Genomic DNA, 17,117 nt, shown 5'->3' with positions numbered 1-17,117 from the left:
GGCTCGGGGCTAAACCTTCGTTCCTTCCCTCGTTCCTGAACTCTGCCTCCGAAGGGGGCTAGCTCGTGGAGTCGCGACGTTGGAACACGAAAGATCACGCATCTCTTTACCCGGTGGAATCTGAGCGACCACTTTGTACGCCGGCCGTCGTCCGTCTGTCTGTTGGCCTCCCCTCGCCCTCCATCACTCTGTTTGACAGCACCCACACTGTCGTCCGCTCGTTTACCCCATCCAATCCCCTTCCTTGACATCACTCCGCCCGCGGAGCGTGGGGCTCAGCTGCGCCAGCGCGACGTACTGAAACCATATACGCCCCCCACTTGTTCACCGAGGAGAGCAGATCTCTCAGCAGCACCGCCATCGACCATCCATCCCTCCTCACATCCTATTCTTCGCATGGTTATCGCAAACGCAATCTCGCGTCTCAAACATGGCCGATAAACCCTCCAACCCGCCCCTCTCCCTCGCCGACCTCCTCCGACCCTCACGACCAGAGCTTCACATGGAACTCCCCCCTCCGCGCGCCGGCGAGCAGCCTCCGGCCCTCTCGCCTCTGGATGCATTCGCCATGCAATCCCGCCTACTTGCAAAGCGATTTGAAGAGCCGGCAGGCGATGGTAAGCGGATAAGCAGACTTAGGCACTCGGACGTGGCACGAGAGATTGCCAATCGCCCGGACTACTTCCGAGTCCTCCAAAAGAATGGCGCCAGCGGCAGCGACGATGGCATGAGCGATGTGGTGGAGCTGCCAGAGGAGGGCAGTCCGTCGAGCAAGAAGGGTGGGCTGGTTTTGGGGCAAGGGAGGGATCGGCCAACCAGTCACTATCCGGTCTTGGGCAATGCGGCTCGAGAGGAGAGGAATGAGCGATCTTTCAGATCTCATGCCCAGCGCTTGTCAACACCGTTTGAGACTCCCAATGAGTATGCCGAGGGCGACGATCAGGGAAAGCCGAGCTCCACGCAGCCTGATTACTTTGGCGGCAACCTCCCGCGCGCCGCGTCGCCCGAGCAGATGGACAGGAAGGTGATCAATGTCCTAGCAGCATCTCCTCTGCCCACGCCCAGCTTGACAAACAGCGTGGACTCGGTTCAGTCAACACAGCAACCACCCACACATCCTGGCCTTCCTCGCACTCTGACGGGTGGTTCCAGCCGCTCGCAACGCTCCCTCGCGCCACCCCGATCACCCGCCGTCCCCAAATCCCCACGAAGTATCCAAAGCGTTCGTTCAGTCCCACAAGATAGCGGGGACGAGGATGGATCAGTACGCGCGGCTTCCCGACAGTTCTCCGGCAGCAGTGGCATGTCGAGATCCAGACCGCAGTCACCTTTCTCACCTTACGTCAATGGAGTTCCTCCCTCTCCCTCAACCATGTCCGACTACTCCATGGCAGGCTCGCAAAGAAGAACCTTTTCGAGACCAATGAGTAGTGGAGGTAGCAGACCCGAACGCGACGCCAGGCCATCTCTCGACACAAGACCTTCCCTGGACACCAGACCCTCATTCGACAGTCGCTCATCCTTCGACACTCGGCCCTCGGGGGATTCAGCACGACAGATGCCTCTGCGCCCGAGCCAAGATACGCGCTCCGAGCCGCCGTCGCGCCAGATGTCGGCGGATGAAGGCGGAACGCCGTTCGCTACGCCTGTCCAGGCCCCTGTTTCCCCATTCCAAGAGGACTTGGATCTGAGGCCACCGACCTCGTACACTTACACGAAGTTTCCGCTCTCCCGCCCGCACGACGCCGAGCAGGAATCGAAGAGAGCGCAGAATTCTTGGTTGCAGCGCGAGTTTACATGGGATGGACAGACGCCGGAAGCTCCGCACTTACAGGCAGCACCAGCTGGACGGGAGAGAACGAACAGCGACGGTGGAGGCCTGCGAGCCCCGCAACGATACGACTCTCCTACACTATATGGCCGCCCGTCTCTCGACCAACGAGAGCGTAGACCAAAGGAGCGGAGCAATACAAGCTCGAAGCAGAGGAGTCAATCCGTGCCGAAGAACCGCAATCGCGCCATCCCACGCACGCTGGAGAAGGCGAATGCGCTCCAGAAGTCCTCGCCCTCCGTCCGCTCGGCCAAGACTGACAGCACCGAGCGCACGATCAAAGCCATCCCATTACACGAGAGATCGCCATCCACCGAGCTCACGGCCGAGGAGCATCTCGATATCGGGATCAAGACGCATAGCGATGGCGAGCTGAACAAATCCACCTACCACTTCCGACTAGCAGCCATGGCCGGCCTGTCGACTGGCATGCTGCTATATGCCCTCGCGTGTCGGCACGGCTGGGGCATGCGGCCGAATCAAGAAGAAGGGGTAAAGTGGCTTCGCAAAGCCATCGATTCAGCAGGCCTGGAAGTGGCAGATGTGGAAACGACGCTGGAGAACTCAAGCCAGCCCGGCGGCGATCCCATCGCGGAGGCGGCGGAGCGCAAGAAGCGCAAGGCGCAGTTCGCCCTGGCCATGTACGAGCTAGGCGTGAGCTACATGAACGGATGGGGATGCGCGAAGGATAAGCAGCTGGGGCTGAGTTGCTTTGAGATGGCGGGCAACTGGGGTGATTGCGATGCGCTGGCCGAGGCGGCGTTTTGCTACACACAGGGCAGTGGGTGCAAGAAGGATTTGAAGAAGGCGGCGCAGCTGTATCGCAAGGCGGCGGAGGGGGGCATGTCGATGGCGGGGAATAGTTGGTGAGTGGTGGCTTTCGTGGCCTTCGCTGGCGTGATTGTTTGCTGACCTGTTTGCGTGTAGGATTTACAAGGCGAAGTACATGGACGACGGTGGAGCGCCCAAAGCGCAGGAGAAGGCGAAAGAAAAGGAGAAGGGGCCGGCAGAGGTATCTTTACCTGCCTCGGCGGCTGGGAAGGATGGGAGCAAGGAGGCACCTATTGGGCGACCGCGCACGCGATCGATCTGGAACCGCAAGAAGCAGGCGTGAGATGGATTGGAGCTCTTCGTTCGGGTTTGGGATATGATTGTTATGATTGTTCTCGCGATGGGGAGCGGGGCCACGGGAAACGCAGCGTGTCTGCTCACATTAGTACCTTATTAGTCGTAGTTGCACGAAGTCACGCCTCTCATGAGCAATTGTCGGAGATGGTCCATCAGGCTGGAGCTGGCTGAGGCTAGAACGGATGGCCGGGATCGCCGCTGACGTAGTCGCTCATGTGGCCTGCACGGAGAGGTCCCGCTGCCCCTCAATTACGAAATTGCTAAATGCCTCAAGCTCGGTTTGTTTACCTGGCCCGGGGGACACTCTTGCATCAATACCACGTGCAGGCGTTTGCGAAAGACAATCCACACTTTTTCCTGATTGAGCGGCAAGAGGCATATCTGGTAGCAAAGATGTCGAACGACAGCGGCAACAGCGAGTTTCTGGAGTTGCAGAATGATCAGGGTGAGTTTGCCCACGAGTTGGGGAAGGCGCTTTCCACCACCCCGCCCCTTCCCCCTCCCCCTCCCTCCCACACACGCGGCAAGTGCAATGGCTGACTGGCATGTGATATCACGGCAGAGAGCTCGGTGAAGACGGCATCGCACACCGAAGTGTCGGATCCCAACAGCGATTTCAAGGGCGACAACCTCCTCACGGTGAGTGGCTTGCTCGTGCCTCTCCGCTCGCTGTTATCTGTGCCACCCCCCACTTTGCGCGCGACCCCGCCACGGCAAGACAAGCTTGCGAAATCAAGGCTTACTTCTTGCGCGTCCCACGCTACGTCACATGCTACACTCCTCTCCCTTCCGCTCTTTACCGCTGCCTCTCTACTACTTTCTCCCTCTTCCTCTACACTTCACTCACCTCACTCACCTCCTCTTTAATCACTCGAACACCACCACACCAACTCCCCCACATCAACTCCGGAAACATGTCTGATTACGACCAACAGGGCGACGACCAGCAGTCGGGCGGCAACTACGGTGGAGGCAACAGCGGCGGCGGCAGCGACTCTTACCAGCAGCAGCAGTCATCTGGCGGAGACGGCGGCAGCGGCGGCAACTACGGCTCCGACTCTGGCAACACTGGCGGCGGCTACGGTAACGACTCCAGCAATACCGGCGGCGGAAACTACGGTTCTGGCTACGGCAACACAGGCGGTGACAACTCCGAAAACGACTCCGGCAACACTGGCGGCGGGTACGGCGACAACTCCGGCGACAATTCCGGCAACACCGGCGGAGGTGATGGTGGAGACGGCGGAGACAACAACGCCGGCGGAGACGACGGTGGCGAGGGTGGCCAGCAGAGCAAGAAGGGCGGCGGGCGCGCGGACGAGAACCCAGAGTCCATCCCTACTGCCGGCGGCGAGCGCCTAGGCGAGAAGCACTGGGGCGAGAGCAAGATTGTGCCCGAGGACCCCAAGGCCGCGCGCCAGGACGACCCGAATGTGTCGAGCAGTGATGGCCAGCCTGACCGTATGTCTTCCCCATCACTCCCCTCGGTGTAATCTTGTAGCGTTAACGCTGAAGTAGAACAAACAGCCGACAACACCAACCGCAACACCGGCGACTCGGGTGATGGCTCGGGCGACGGCGACGGCGGGAAGAGGAGTTTCATGGACAAGATCAAGGACAAGCTTCCCGGCAGCCACGGATCTGGTGACAACTCGTCGGGCGGCAATGACAATGACAACCAATACTAGGCAGCCCGACGAAGGAGGATGAGTGAGTGAGGATCGTCTTGGATGAGTGGGATTGAGCTTGCGACATCCCCTTCCCCTCCGCGGATGCATGTGGAGGTGGGACATTTTGCTGTTTGTACCCTTTGCCCTTTACCTCATGGTCTCAATCACGGAGTGTCTTATTTCTGAAGTCTCCCAGTATCTTCACGTGCTACCTCAGGTTTGTGCAGCACGAGATCACGGTCTGTGCCAGGCTTGCTACTCCCTTTGCTCACTTCGTCTCTTTGTCAACTTCACACTTCCCCTCACATTCACATTTTCCTTCACATCTATGTTTCCTCCACGTCCATATCTCCTGCACAGTGAATTACCTTCACATCCATATTTCCCTCACACACTTTCCATTCACAGTACTTCAACCGGAGAAGAATACAAAGCCTCGTTTCTTTCTCCTGAATCACTTCTGTCTTCCCAACCAACCTCACTGCTACCACTTCCAAGATGGAAACAAGCCTGGAGGCGCTTATGGCCTTGGACTGCGGTCCGGACGGATTGCAAGGGTACAAGGATGAGAGGCAAGTGCTCTTGGAAAGGGTTGAAAGGTAAAATCCCGCCTCCGTCAGTGATTCTGCTCTGCTAACACACGCTGCAAGCCTGCTTCGCGATGGCCCCGACAAGGACTTCGTGATCATCTGCGGCGAACGCGAATGGGAAGTCCACTGCACGGTCTTGCAGATCCATTCGAAAGTGCTTGCGGCCGCGTGCGAAGGAGGATTCAAAGTAAGTTGAGTTCGCGAAGACTTGCGAATGAGGCAGCCGATTGACTTGCCTGCAGGAAGGCTTGGAGCGTCGCCTCGATCTCACCGATGAAGAACCCTCTTGCACGACCGCTTTAGTCGACTACCTCTACCACCTCAACTACTACGCCACCGACCTTGACGCCGAAGCAGGCGGGGCTCTAGGCCTCCATACCAACATGTGCATTCTCGCCGATCAGTACGACATGCCCCCTCTCAAGACCCTTGCGATCGAGAAGTTCAAAGCGGAAATCCTGCGTCCAAAATTTCAAAAGGACAGCTTGTCACCCGAGGCTGCACACGATCTCGCCATCGCGGCTACATCCGCATACGACGCCATGGAGCCGACCACTGAGATCCGGGAGGAGATTGTCAAGATCGCAATCACCACAAAAGCGCTCTCTACTACGAACACGACGGAGTCCGAGCAAAGTGACTTCGAAGGAGTCGTTCGAACACGAGTAGAGCTGGCCGCCGACATTGCCGCCGTGCTGACGAAGATGTGTCTCATCGACCGACCAGTCCCGTCGTCGCACGAGTGTCGCTTTCGCTGCCCGGCTTGTGCTGCTACCTTCATCGCGGAGCTGAGTGAAAGGGCGCTCGGTACGGGTTTCGGGAATTGTTACCAATGTGGGGAGAAGTTTCGGCTGGCAACATGGCGGAAGCATATTGTGAACCGAATTCTTCACGCTCACCTGGAATAGCCGTGCATTTCTCTTATGAATGGTGGGCACTACTGCGTGCTTGATAGAAGCGTTGCTACCCGGCGGACTGCATGCTTGCGGAGTCGGAAGTGTGGCTACATCAAGTTCTTGGGTAAGAGAAATTTGTACCCTTTGCTCTTATCCCATGGTCTCAGTCCATGGAGTGTCTCTCTTCTCGTGCCTTCACGTGCTTTATCAGGTTTTGTTTGCGCGGCGTGTGTAAGTGGCTGCCCCAGGTTTGGTGCCGCGTTTGCTGTTTGAGTTGTCAAACGGAGGTGTTATTCTCCTTGATATCTGCCTCGACTTCACATTCACACTTGGCCTTTCACCTCACCCTCGAACCTCACCTCAACCTTCTTACCGATATCTCAATCGCACATTTGCGAAGTTCCATGAACTGAACATCACACCGCCAGCACCATACTTCGCCATCACCCATTACGTTCTCTGGATTACTCCATCCAATGCTTGTCGTTCCACATCGTCCTGGTCTTTGAGACGAACTTCTATCTCGAACGTCCTCTGATATGAAACCGAAGATGCCAGCGAACAGGCCGAGAGGGCTCTCGCCTCCGTACGATTGGGGTGCCAAAACGCTTGTGCAGCGACTTGGAGGGTAACATCAGCGCTCTCTCCTGTGATGTGGACATTACTAACCCGGGCTCAAAGGTTATATCGAGACGTCTCCACCGTTGACTTCAAGATCGTATGCGGCGAGCAAGAATGGATGGTCCATCGCCTAGTGCTAGGATTGCACTCAAAGGTGCTTGCCGTCGCCTGCAATGGGAGATTCAAAGTAAGTACTGCACTTGTTCATGTTAGCGAAAGACAAAGCGGATAACTAAGTTGCCGGCAGGAAGGATCAGAGCATCAACTCGACCTCTCTCACGAAGATGGACCCTGTGTGCTCAGCCTCGTTCACTATTTCTACTTTTTCAATTACGCTGCTCTTCACCTTGAAGGCAAAGCAATCGGCCCCTTGGAGTTCCACACGAAAATGGCCATCCTCGCAGATAAATACGACGTCGGGCAACTTAGCTCTCTCGCAACCAAGAAGTTCAAGCAGGAGGCACAGCAGTCCAGATTCAGGACGGGCAATCTCGAGCCGGTGGATCTACAAGATCTTGCCAATGCAGCCACTTGTGCCTACGATGCTACGGACCCAACAGATGAGATACGAGCGGAGATTGTGAAGCTTGCCATCACCTCGAAGCTGCTCTCCACCGAAAGGGAAGAATCTGAGCAGAACGACTTCGAGAAAGTCGTCCGAGCTCGGCCAGAACTTGCCAGCGACGTTGCCGCAAGGGTCATGAGCGGCCTTGTGAATCATGGAAGAGTCGCTTCGCCTACTGAGAAACGGTTTAGTTGCCCATCATCGGCGTGCAATTTTTCATTCATCGCAACAATGGACGAGGCTTGTACTGCCATCGAGAACGGGTCTCGCGGCTATTCTTGCTACAAGTGCAAGCAATTCTACCCGGTGGAGCTTTGGCAGAGGCGTGCCTGGGATTAGATCACTCATGCTCATGCAGCGTGCTTCTGCAACCCTACCATAGCGAGCTGCAAGCCTGCAGATTCTTCAAAGCATCGGAGGATGGTGCAGGCATGCTGGGGGAAAGAAACACGAGGAGTGGCGAAGGCAGCAAGGTCCAACAGGCCTTCGGAAGTGGTGGTATTCGAAAGAACGGCTAAGTAGAGAGTATTGAAAGATTCCTCATGAAAACCCATCAGGCATGTAAACGTATCATCAGATTCCACTCCGCGGCAATTCATACTCCCTCCTGGTCAATCTTTTCCCAAGTAAGACTCTCAATCTCACTCCCGTGCATGTCTTCTACGACCGGGGGCGCCGATTTCCGAACCACGCCCATCATCCACGCTACTGCGCTCGCCGGCATCCAATTCCCGATAAAGTCATACGCCAGACTGCCGCGTCCAACATGCCAGGTCCGGCTTGGCCGCCGGGAGACAAGGGCGTCGAAGACAGAGTCCTGCAATCGCCGTACAGGAGTTGCCTTCAGCCTTGCTCCTGCGGAGCCCTGCCAGTGTTGACGCGCGGTTATGGCAGGAATGTCGATGTTGCCCAGTTTGAAATGGGATAGGTATACGCCGGACTCTTTCAGCTCTGCTGCGAGGGAGGCGGTGAAGCCTTCAAGGGCGCCGTAGACAGTACTCTCAATCCCGTGCGCGGGAGGCTTGAGTGACGGAGTAACTGAAGGTGTGAGAATGAGGATCTTGGCCTTGTGCTCTGTGATGGAGGGTAGGAAGAGTTGAGTGGTGGCGATGGTGTTCAGCACTTTGGCATTGAGCGCATCGCTCCATTCCTCGGAGCTGATCTCGTCGATTCGCGCGAGAGTGCTTTGCGTATCAGGCACGATGATCATGCCGACAAAGTTCAGCTTGTGTGGCTCGGCTTCGTCGAATGCTAGGTGCTCTCGGGCCAAGAGGCTGTGGAAGCGCGCGAGTTGTTCCTGCGCCGCGTATGGATCCACGAGGTTCAGCTGCAAGGGCAGTAGATCCACTCTGTTCTGTGTCCGGATGTAGTGCTCTTGATCAGGCGTATTGGTAACGACATAAACCACAAAGCCCCTCCTCTCCAAATCCATGTACAGCGCATTCGTCAACGGGCTCGCCACCGCACCGGCAATCACCACGACATCTGTTCTCGCGCCGCTCGCCGACTTCTTCGCCCTTCGCTTCCGCCGGTATTGCTTGTTGTTGACGTATACCAGCGCGCCGACGGAGCCGGTGAGGAGGAAGGTAAGGCAGGCGGCGGTTAGGGCTTTATGTCGGCTCATCCATCTCTGGACGACTTGTAGGGTTGTCGGGGGCGGTAGTCTCTTGGGAGGCGCAGGGGCGGCACGGTACATGCGGACATCGGCGGGCATCCATTCTCGGAGTTGGTTGGTGACCAGATCGAAGTGGTGTTCTACCTCGTCTGCGATCTCGTTGAACTGCCGCCGCGCCTGATGTAAGTGTTAGTGGGAATGTCTCCTTGCGTGGAAATAGGGCGGGCAGTCATACGTAGTCGAAGAAGTGTTGCGCGTCCGTCATGGTGTTTGCATCCGCTAGAGCAAGTAGATTCGTACTCCTTGGACAGCCTTGGTGGGATGTTGATGGCATGTGATGTTCACGGCGTGCACGGACGCGATGGCCTGTCACGCTGTGCGGGGCGGGCCGGGGTTTGGTACAGTCAGCCAGCTGCACAGGCCACGCGTGCTGCGCCCAGCCATCATCATCTTCTGATGACGGAGGTCAACCCGGTCAGGCAACATTGACACCGTCGCATATCACTCAATGCTCTGAACGTCCCTCCCTTCTGCATCAACCAGCTTGGAAATGTAATACTGCGAACGCTTGGAACCATATCCACCACTCTCCCTCCCCTTCGACATCCCCAACCCGCCTCCTTCCGCCATGCCTTTCAACGAGTTCGCCTCTGCTGCCCGCTCCCTCTCCCTCCCCGTCGATGACTCCGAGGACGATCCTATCCTACCCACACATACTCGGCGATCCGAACAGGGCTGGCGCAGAAGATCACCGTCGGATCCTGACAATCTCATACCAACATCGCAGACAGCTCGCACCAAATGGCTGCAACAGGCGGAAGACTGGCAGCGGCACGGCCTGAGGATGTGGTCGAGGTTGACGCCCTTGCAAAAGGTTGGGCTGGTCGTGCTCAACATCGCACTCCTCGTCCTGAGCATACTCTTCCTGGTGTACAACGAACGCATCTTCGCCGCCCTCGGCACCATGGCTAAAGGATGGCGAGACCTGACCGGCGGTTGGCTCATTCTCTGGGCCCTGACCTTTGTTGTTTCCTTCCCGCCACTGATCGGGTTCACTTCATGTGTGACCATGGCGGGCTTCGTGTACGGGATGAAAGGCTGGTTCATCATCGCGAGCGCGACAGTAGTCGGATCGACATGCGCTTTCATCCTCTCCCGCACCGTGCTCCGCAACTTCGTCAACCGGTTGACCGAGAAGAACAAACGATTCGCCGCTCTGTCTCTCGTTCTCAAGCACGATGGTCTGAAGCTCTTGACCATGATCAGATACTGCCCTCTGCCTTACAGTCTCAGCAATGGCGCCATCAGCACGATTCCTACGGTAACATGGCAGAACTTCGCCCTTGCAACGGCTTTCGCAACACCGAGACTTCTCCTCCACGTGTTCGTGGGCAGTCGATTGGGCAGTTTGGCAGAGAATGGAGACAAGATGGACGGCAAAACGAAAGCAGTCAGCTATGTCAGCATCGTAATTGGTATCAGTGCCGGCCTCGCGACTGGATACGTTGTTTACGTCCGCACAAAGGCGCGAGCAAGAGAATTGGAAGCCGAAGAAGCCGCCGCTGCAAATGCGATGCCTCCGCCCAACGGTGGCTTTGCGGATGATCCGGCCGAGCAGGATGCTATCGATGTGCTCCGAAGAGGCGACGACGATATCAGCTTGCATCAGGCGTACACTGATGATGCTGAAGCTCGCGAGTATCGGGACGAGTTCACAGACGACGAGGATGCGGAGGAGCAAGACGTCTTCGACATTGGCGATGGAGAGGGTGAGGAGGAAGAGAATGACCGCGGAAGATTCGGTCGATAGCGGCGATGGTGTTGCTACGAGCTGTGTTCATAGCACAGGGACTTGAGATACTAATCATTAGAGATAGACGGAGGAAACGCTGCGAATCGTTACAGCCATTTCCAGTTTTTAGCACGCTCATCTCCTTTCCATACCTACGTTATGTCTTGTCTTCATGGAAGCGGAACAGTTCCAGGCAAAGATAACAGGACAAAAGTCGTGGTATGGCAGCTCCACGTGATACTCTGTTTGCCAAAATTCTGTCCCCCTCGTCAACTCCGCATCGCCTCACATCGCCCACCTGGACACCCCCGTTTGCGGCATCGCGGTAATTGAAAGCCACTCACTCGACGCATCGGACTGTCTCTAATCATCACAGCGACGCTCACTGCGCCTTCAACATGTCGGACGGTAGGCGACTCTCCCGGCAAACCTCATCTAACCCCCGAGCTAATCCATCTCTCGCAGCCGACTTCGAGCGCGTTCGCCAGGCGCAAGTCGAGCGGAATGCCGGCAAGAAAGGCGGCAAAGGCCTCGATGCCGCCGGCCAGCGCAACAGCTCCACCAAGGCCTCGCTCACGGCGAACTTCGACACCGAGCTGTACGGCGAAGACTCTTCCAGTAAGTATGCAGGGTACAACACCTCCATCGCGGTGGACGATGATCAGGACATGGATATGGACGATGAGGGCGGCGACGGGCGGCTGGTGGGGCAGTACACGGCCACGGCAGCTCAGATGAATGAGTGGGCGCATGGTGACACGGCGGAAGAGGATATGTTGGAGAGCAGGGAGAAACAGGCGCAGATTGCGAACAGAGAGACCGACTATCAGAAGAGGAGGTTCAAGCGGGACCTGAGCCCTGAGCGGGAGGGAGACCGCAGCTACCGTGAGGTCATGGCTGAGCGGGACCTGGAGCGCGAGGAAGAGAGAGTGAAGAAGATGATCGAAGACAAGAACAAAGGGAAGATTGAGGATGAAGAGGATGATACGGTCATCTCCGGGAAACAGCCATTGCTCAAGGATGGCAGTGCCGAAGACTCCGCAAACGGCGTCAACGGACACGAGGAAGTGAAGCCCCGGACACGGAAGAGGAGATGGGACACATCTGCGGACACCCCGGCTACCAACGGCGAAGTGGCCACAAATGGCCATGCGACTGATGGCGAGGTTGCTACGAAGAAGTCTAGATGGGACACCACCCCGGCAGTCAACGGCGAGGCGGCGCCCGCCAAAAAACGTTCGAAGTGGGATGAAGTACCGTCCGCGTCCGGAGCGAGTACTGCAGCTGCAGTAGCTGCACCTTCGCAGTCTGCAATGACTTTCGGAACAGACGTATCATCCCGGAACGCCGCCATCTCCGACGAAGAGCTTGATGAGATGCTACCGAGCGAAGGCTATCAGATCTTGACCCCTCCACCAGGCTTCGAACCTGTGCGCGCCCCGGCCAAGCGGCTCGTGCCGGCTCAGCCTGCCAACACAGGCGGATTCATGATGCAAGAGTCAGTCGACCCTCGATCGATGGGCAAGCAGCTACCTTCCGACATCCCTGGCATCGGTGATCTGCAGTTCTTCAAGTCGGAAGACATGGCATACTTCGGCAAGCTGGTCGATGGGGCTGATGAGAACGAGCTTGGTGTGGAAGAGCTGAAGCAGCGCAAGATCATGCGGCTGCTGCTCAAAGTCAAAAACGGCACGCCGCCGATGCGTAAAACCGCCCTACGTCAAATCACCGACAACGCACGCCACTTCGGCGCCGGCCCCTTGTTTGATCAGATCCTGCCTTTGCTCATGGAGAAGTCCTTGGAAGACCAAGAGCGCCATCTTCTCGTCAAAGTCATCGATCGCGTGCTGTACAAGCTTGACGACCTGGTCCGCCCTTATGTTCACAAAATCCTGGTCGTCATCGAGCCGCTGCTTATCGACCAAGATTACTATGCGCGAGTCGAAGGCCGCGAAATCATCTCCAATCTCTCAAAAGCAGCGGGACTGGCACACATGATCTCCACCATGCGTCCGGATATCGACCACGTGGACGAATACGTGCGAAACACCACCGCTCGTGCATTCGCTGTTGTCGCCTCTGCCCTCGGCATCCCAACCCTCCTACCCTTCCTCAAAGCGGTTTGCAAGTCGAAGAAGTCGTGGCAAGCACGACACACCGGCGTCAAGATCGTCCAACAAATCCCTATCCTCATGGGCTGTGCCGTGCTACCTCACCTCAAAGGCCTTGTGGAGTGCATAGGCGACAACCTGAACGATGAGCAAGCCAAGGTGCGCACGGTGACCTCACTTGCTCTCGCTGCTCTTGCAGAGGCCTCCAACCCCTTTGGTATCGAGAGCTTCGACGATATCCTCAACCCACTGTGGACCGGCGCGCGTAAACAGCGCGGCAAGGGTCTGGCAGGCTACCTCAAGGCTGTCGGCTACATCATTCCGCTCATGGACGAGGAGTACAGCAACTACTACACAACGCAGATCATGGAGATCCTGCTGCGCGAATTCCAAAGCCCGGATGAGGAGATGAAGAAGGTGGTCCTCAAAGTCATCAGTCAATGCGCTGGCACTAGCGGTGTGACGAGCGCCTACTTGAAGGAGACTGTGTTGACCGATTTCTTTAAGAGCTTCTGGGTCAGACGCATGGCTTTGGACAAGAGAAACTACAAACAGGTAGTCGATACAACCGTCGATCTCGGCAACAAGGTTGGAGTCGGCGAGATTGTGGAACGAATCGTTGGCAATCTGAAGGACGAAAGTGAAGCGTACCGCAAGATGACTGTGGAGACCATCGAAAAGGTTATCTCCGCAATGGGCGCTGCCGACATCGATGAACGACTGGAGGAGCGACTCGTAGACGGCATTCTGCACGCCTTCCAAGAACAAAGTGTCGAGGACATTGTGCTGCTTAACGGGTTCGGAACTGTGGTCACTGCGCTTGGAACCAGGTGCAAGCCGTATTTGCCCCAGATTGTGTCGACCATCCTCTGGAGACTCAACAACAAGTCGGCAACAGTCAGGCAGCAGGCTGCTGATCTGATTACGAGGATCGCCGTGGTGATGAAGCAGTGTGGCGAAGACGCACTCATGGGCAAGCTGGGCACGGTGCTGTATGAGTATCTCGGGGAGGAATATCCGGAAGTGCTCGGATCGATCTTGGGCGCGATGAGAAGCATCGTCACGGTGGTCGGCATTACTAGCATGCAGCCACCCATCCGTGACTTACTGCCGCGCCTCACGCCGATTCTGCGCAACCGACACGAGAAAGTGCAGGAGAACACCATCGATCTCGTCGGCCGCATTGCCGATCGCGGACCCGAGAGCGTCAACGCGCGAGAGTGGATGCGCATCTGCTTCGAGCTGCTCGACATGCTCAAAGCGCACAAGAAGGGCATCCGGCGCGCGGCCAACAATACCTTTGGCTTCATCGCCAAAGCCATCGGCCCCCAAGACGTCCTGGCCACGCTGCTCAACAACCTCCGCGTGCAAGAGCGCCAAAGCCGCGTGTGCACCGCCGTAGCCATCGGCATCGTCGCCGAGACCTGCGCCCCCTTCACCGTCCTCCCCGCCCTCATGAACGAATACCGCGTGCCGGAGCTGAACGTGCAAAACGGCGTGCTGAAATCCCTCTCCTTCCTCTTCGAGTACATCGGCGAAATGGCAAAAGACTACGTCTACGCCGTCACGCCGCTGCTCGAAGACGCGCTCATCGACCGCGACCAAGTGCACCGCCAGACGGCCGCGAGCGTCGTCAAGCACATTGCCCTCGGCGTCGTCGGCCTCGGCTGCGAAGACGCCATGCTGCACCTGCTCAACCTGCTCTACCCCAACCTGTTCGAGACGAGTCCGCACGTCATCGACCGCGTCGTCGAGGCCATCGACGCCATTCGCGTCGCCATCGGCACCGGCGCCGTGCTGAATTACGTGTGGGCCGGCTTGTTCCACCCGGCGCGCAAGGTGCGCACGCCGTACTGGCGCTTGTATAATGATGCGTATGTGCAGGCCGCGGATGCCATGGTGCCTTACTACCCGCCGTTGGAGGAGGATCAGTTGAGGCGGATGGAGTTGACGATCATGATTTGACGCGGCGGAGCAGAAGGACTTCGCATTGGGATGTGCTGCGGCCGGATGTGAGAGGTGTTCCCCTCGGCCAGGGCTAGCAAGGAGTTGAGTGCGGGAAGAAAAGAGGTTGTAGCAGTAGCTGAGTGACTGGCCATTGACGCTGGGTACGATAGCAACGTGCAACGAGTTTTGAAAATGACTTCCACAGTTTGTATAATCTGAGGAAAATCAAAGGGAGGCGTGATGAAAGAATGCATTGCGGATCGCGCATCACCGAGCGACTACTCGTCATGCCAGCTAGCTCCAATAGCGATGCAATAGTCTTACAAATGAAAGGCCATCTTCCCTCGGCTGCTAGATAAGGTATCCAAATGTGTCCATCGAAAAGAAAGGTCAAAAGGTAACGTCGCCATCGTGGTTCGTCGTAGTCAATCTTCTTGTTTGGAAGTCGTGAAAAGGGGAGGGGGAATCTATGAAAGTGGATTCGGTCACGACTGCTGCGTCGCGGTCCCGGCCTCGAGAGCGGCGGGCGTAGTCCTTGTTGCGGCATCCGCATTCCCATCGCTTTGCTGCGCTCGTCTGCCCAGTCCCGGGACGCGGAAGGTGGGCAATCGAGTTCTCCAGCCGCTTGGGGCGTTGGCAGAGTCATCAGTCGCCTGGGACTGGCCCTGTCGGCGACTCTCCGCGGGATCTTGATACAGCGGATCTTGCGCTCGCCTCAAGCGATCACGGGTCCGCTGCCCCGGCGACACGGTGAAGATGTCCCTGTGATCGCCGAAGCGACGGGTTTGTGCCGGGCGGAGGATGGAGCCGCCGTAGCCCATTCGCGCGCTTGGACCGTAGCCCATTGCCGTTCGGCCGCCCATCCATGCCGTTGGCGGTGGCGCCATACCTCGTGTCGAACGTCTGCTTCGGCTTTCGGATGCGGCGCCTGGATTGGGATCTTCGCCATCCGCTCGCGGTTTGGGGGTGTAGTAGTCGGCTTTGCACAGCGGGCAGCATGCTCGCCGGCCTGTCAGCCAGGGATCGACGCAGGCGCCGTGGAAGGCGTGGCCGCAGGTGAGGCCGCGCACGTCGTCATCGTCTTCGAGGGTGTCGAGGCAAATTGCGCAGGTGTCGCCGGGCACGGCGAGCATTTCTGGCGGCGCGGCGGTACGGATCGGGTCGTCTTCGTCTTCTTCGTCCTCTTCGGGAATGGTAGTGATGGATTGGTTGCGGAGTGTTTCGGGTGGAGGCGCGGCGGCAGCGGTGGGTGAGGATGCTGAGGGCGATGCACCCTCCGCTTCCACCTTGACCATCACCGGTGACTTTTCCGGGGAGGGTGCGTCGGCGGCGGTGTGGGGAGAGTCTTCACGCGCGGCAGTGGCATTGGCGTGGTCTTGTTGGGCGAGTTCGAGGGCATTGGTCGGCCTATCATCGGCTGGCGAGGTGGCGTCTTCGGTGTGCATCACTTCATCCTTCAGACTGGCCGCTCGACTCGGCGGCGCCGTCACGCCTCCAGCAGCAGGCAGACCCTCGGCTTCACGCGTCGATCTCCATATCTTGTACTTGGTCAATGGGAAGCGGTCATTGACCTCTTCCATCGACATGAGTTTCTTCTCCCTTCTCCTCCGATGCGGTCGACCACCCATGGCGTTGAGGTCAATGGGTTCGCCGTTCTCTCCAATTGCGCGCGCGCGATTCCGCGCGTTATACCGGAAGCAGTATTTGACGCCAACGATGATCCTGAGATTAGGAGGCTATGGTTAGTGATTGAAGGTAGGGTAGGAGGACGCAAGGTGGGAGAGCGCATACCATAGATTGGTGAAGACGACACCAAACCCCAGCGCTACGAAGAACAGGAGCGGCGAGCTGGTGGGTGTGCCGCCGCTGTGTTTGCCCGTAGACGTGGCGGTTGCCGATGAAGTGGTGGAAGTGGAAGAATGGAGCGAGGAGGTGAGGGAGGGGGAAGAAGTAGTCGTCGCCATAGCGGCGGTGGCAACGAGGTCGGCGCCGACGAGCGAGACCGGAGGCGAGGCAGCGAGGGCGAAGGAGAGGGGTGTAAGCAGGGCAGAGCGAGCGTGGTTGAGATTGTGAACGAGGGCGAGGATGAAGATCGAGTTATCTGTACTTCAGCGAGCGCTTCCCCGGACTCGCTCAGCCTGCACGGCAGTCTCTGCTCCCGTGCTGCGAGAGCGGCAGAGGCGGCGGGAAGGGCGGCGGTAAGGCGACGACGGCGATCGCCACCGGGCGCGAAGGGTGTTTGGGGTGCGGGAGGCGGAGAGTGCCAAATCAATGACAGTACGGGTGGTGTAGGCGTGGGCGAGAGTAGCAAAAGAGCCGCGTCTCGATCGTGGAGGCAGTAAGGGAGGTGG

At 57.7% G+C, this 17,117-nt stretch overlaps 8 protein-coding genes across 8 annotated transcripts; 6 read left to right on the top strand and 2 right to left on the bottom strand.

Annotated features, from left to right (window-relative positions):
• Positions 1-26: 26 nt before the first annotated feature.
• Positions 27-3,230, top strand: BDY17DRAFT_346665 (uncharacterized protein). The gene is made up of 2 exons (XM_033738110.1): positions 27-2,697; positions 2,759-3,230. Exons 1-2 carry the CDS (start codon positions 431-433, stop codon positions 2,943-2,945), a joined length of 2,454 nt encoding a protein of 817 aa, XP_033589176.1. The 5' UTR covers positions 27-430; the 3' UTR covers positions 2,946-3,230.
• Positions 3,231-3,602: 372 nt separating this feature from the next.
• BDY17DRAFT_162738 (uncharacterized protein) lies at positions 3,603-4,877 on the top strand. Its single transcript, XM_033729735.1, has 2 exons — positions 3,603-4,420; positions 4,478-4,877. Exons 1-2 carry the CDS (start codon positions 3,874-3,876, stop codon positions 4,645-4,647), a joined length of 717 nt encoding a protein of 238 aa, XP_033589175.1. The 5' UTR covers positions 3,603-3,873; the 3' UTR covers positions 4,648-4,877.
• Positions 4,835-6,267, top strand: BDY17DRAFT_354157 (uncharacterized protein). The gene is made up of 3 exons (XM_033738246.1): positions 4,835-5,228; positions 5,280-5,406; positions 5,462-6,267. The coding sequence occupies exons 1-3, from the start codon at positions 5,128-5,130 to the stop codon at positions 6,125-6,127; spliced, it is 894 nt and encodes a 297-aa protein (XP_033589174.1). The 5' UTR covers positions 4,835-5,127; the 3' UTR covers positions 6,128-6,267.
• A 254-nt stretch (positions 6,268-6,521) lies between these two features.
• On the top strand, positions 6,522-7,768 carry BDY17DRAFT_162719 (uncharacterized protein). The gene is made up of 3 exons (XM_033729734.1): positions 6,522-6,743; positions 6,797-6,923; positions 6,984-7,768. Exons 1-3 carry the CDS (start codon positions 6,655-6,657, stop codon positions 7,638-7,640), a joined length of 873 nt encoding a protein of 290 aa, XP_033589173.1. The 5' UTR covers positions 6,522-6,654; the 3' UTR covers positions 7,641-7,768.
• A 128-nt stretch (positions 7,769-7,896) lies between these two features.
• BDY17DRAFT_324874 (uncharacterized protein) lies at positions 7,897-9,181 on the bottom strand (the record flags this gene model as incomplete). Its single annotated transcript, XM_033737276.1, has 2 exons — positions 7,897-9,093; positions 9,152-9,181. 2 exons carry the CDS (start codon positions 9,179-9,181, stop codon positions 7,897-7,899), a joined length of 1,227 nt encoding a protein of 408 aa, XP_033589172.1.
• Positions 9,182-9,386: 205 nt separating this feature from the next.
• Positions 9,387-10,878, top strand: BDY17DRAFT_298787 (uncharacterized protein). The gene has a single exon (XM_033733807.1). It carries the CDS (start codon positions 9,545-9,547, stop codon positions 10,724-10,726), a length of 1,182 nt encoding a protein of 393 aa, XP_033589171.1. The 5' UTR covers positions 9,387-9,544; the 3' UTR covers positions 10,727-10,878.
• Positions 10,879-10,958: 80 nt separating this feature from the next.
• On the top strand, positions 10,959-15,018 carry BDY17DRAFT_162679 (armadillo-type protein). Its single transcript, XM_033729733.1, has 2 exons — positions 10,959-11,116; positions 11,174-15,018. Exons 1-2 carry the CDS (start codon positions 11,107-11,109, stop codon positions 14,782-14,784), a joined length of 3,621 nt encoding a protein of 1,206 aa, XP_033589170.1. The 5' UTR covers positions 10,959-11,106; the 3' UTR covers positions 14,785-15,018.
• A 689-nt stretch (positions 15,019-15,707) lies between these two features.
• Positions 15,708-16,685, bottom strand: BDY17DRAFT_232978 (uncharacterized protein; the record flags this gene model as incomplete). The annotated part of the gene is made up of 2 exons (XM_033730243.1): positions 15,708-16,488; positions 16,558-16,685. Coding segments are annotated over 2 exons (909 nt in total), but the record flags the coding sequence as incomplete, so codon positions are not given.
• Positions 16,686-17,117: the final 432 nt, after the last annotated feature.

This window comes from Neohortaea acidophila (genome assembly GCF_010093505.1).
Source record: "Neohortaea acidophila strain CBS 113389 unplaced genomic scaffold BDY17scaffold_6, whole genome shotgun sequence".
NCBI classification, from domain to species: Eukaryota; Fungi; Ascomycota; class Dothideomycetes; order Mycosphaerellales; family Teratosphaeriaceae; genus Neohortaea; species Neohortaea acidophila.
This window is presented reverse-complemented; position numbering and strand designations above follow the sequence as displayed.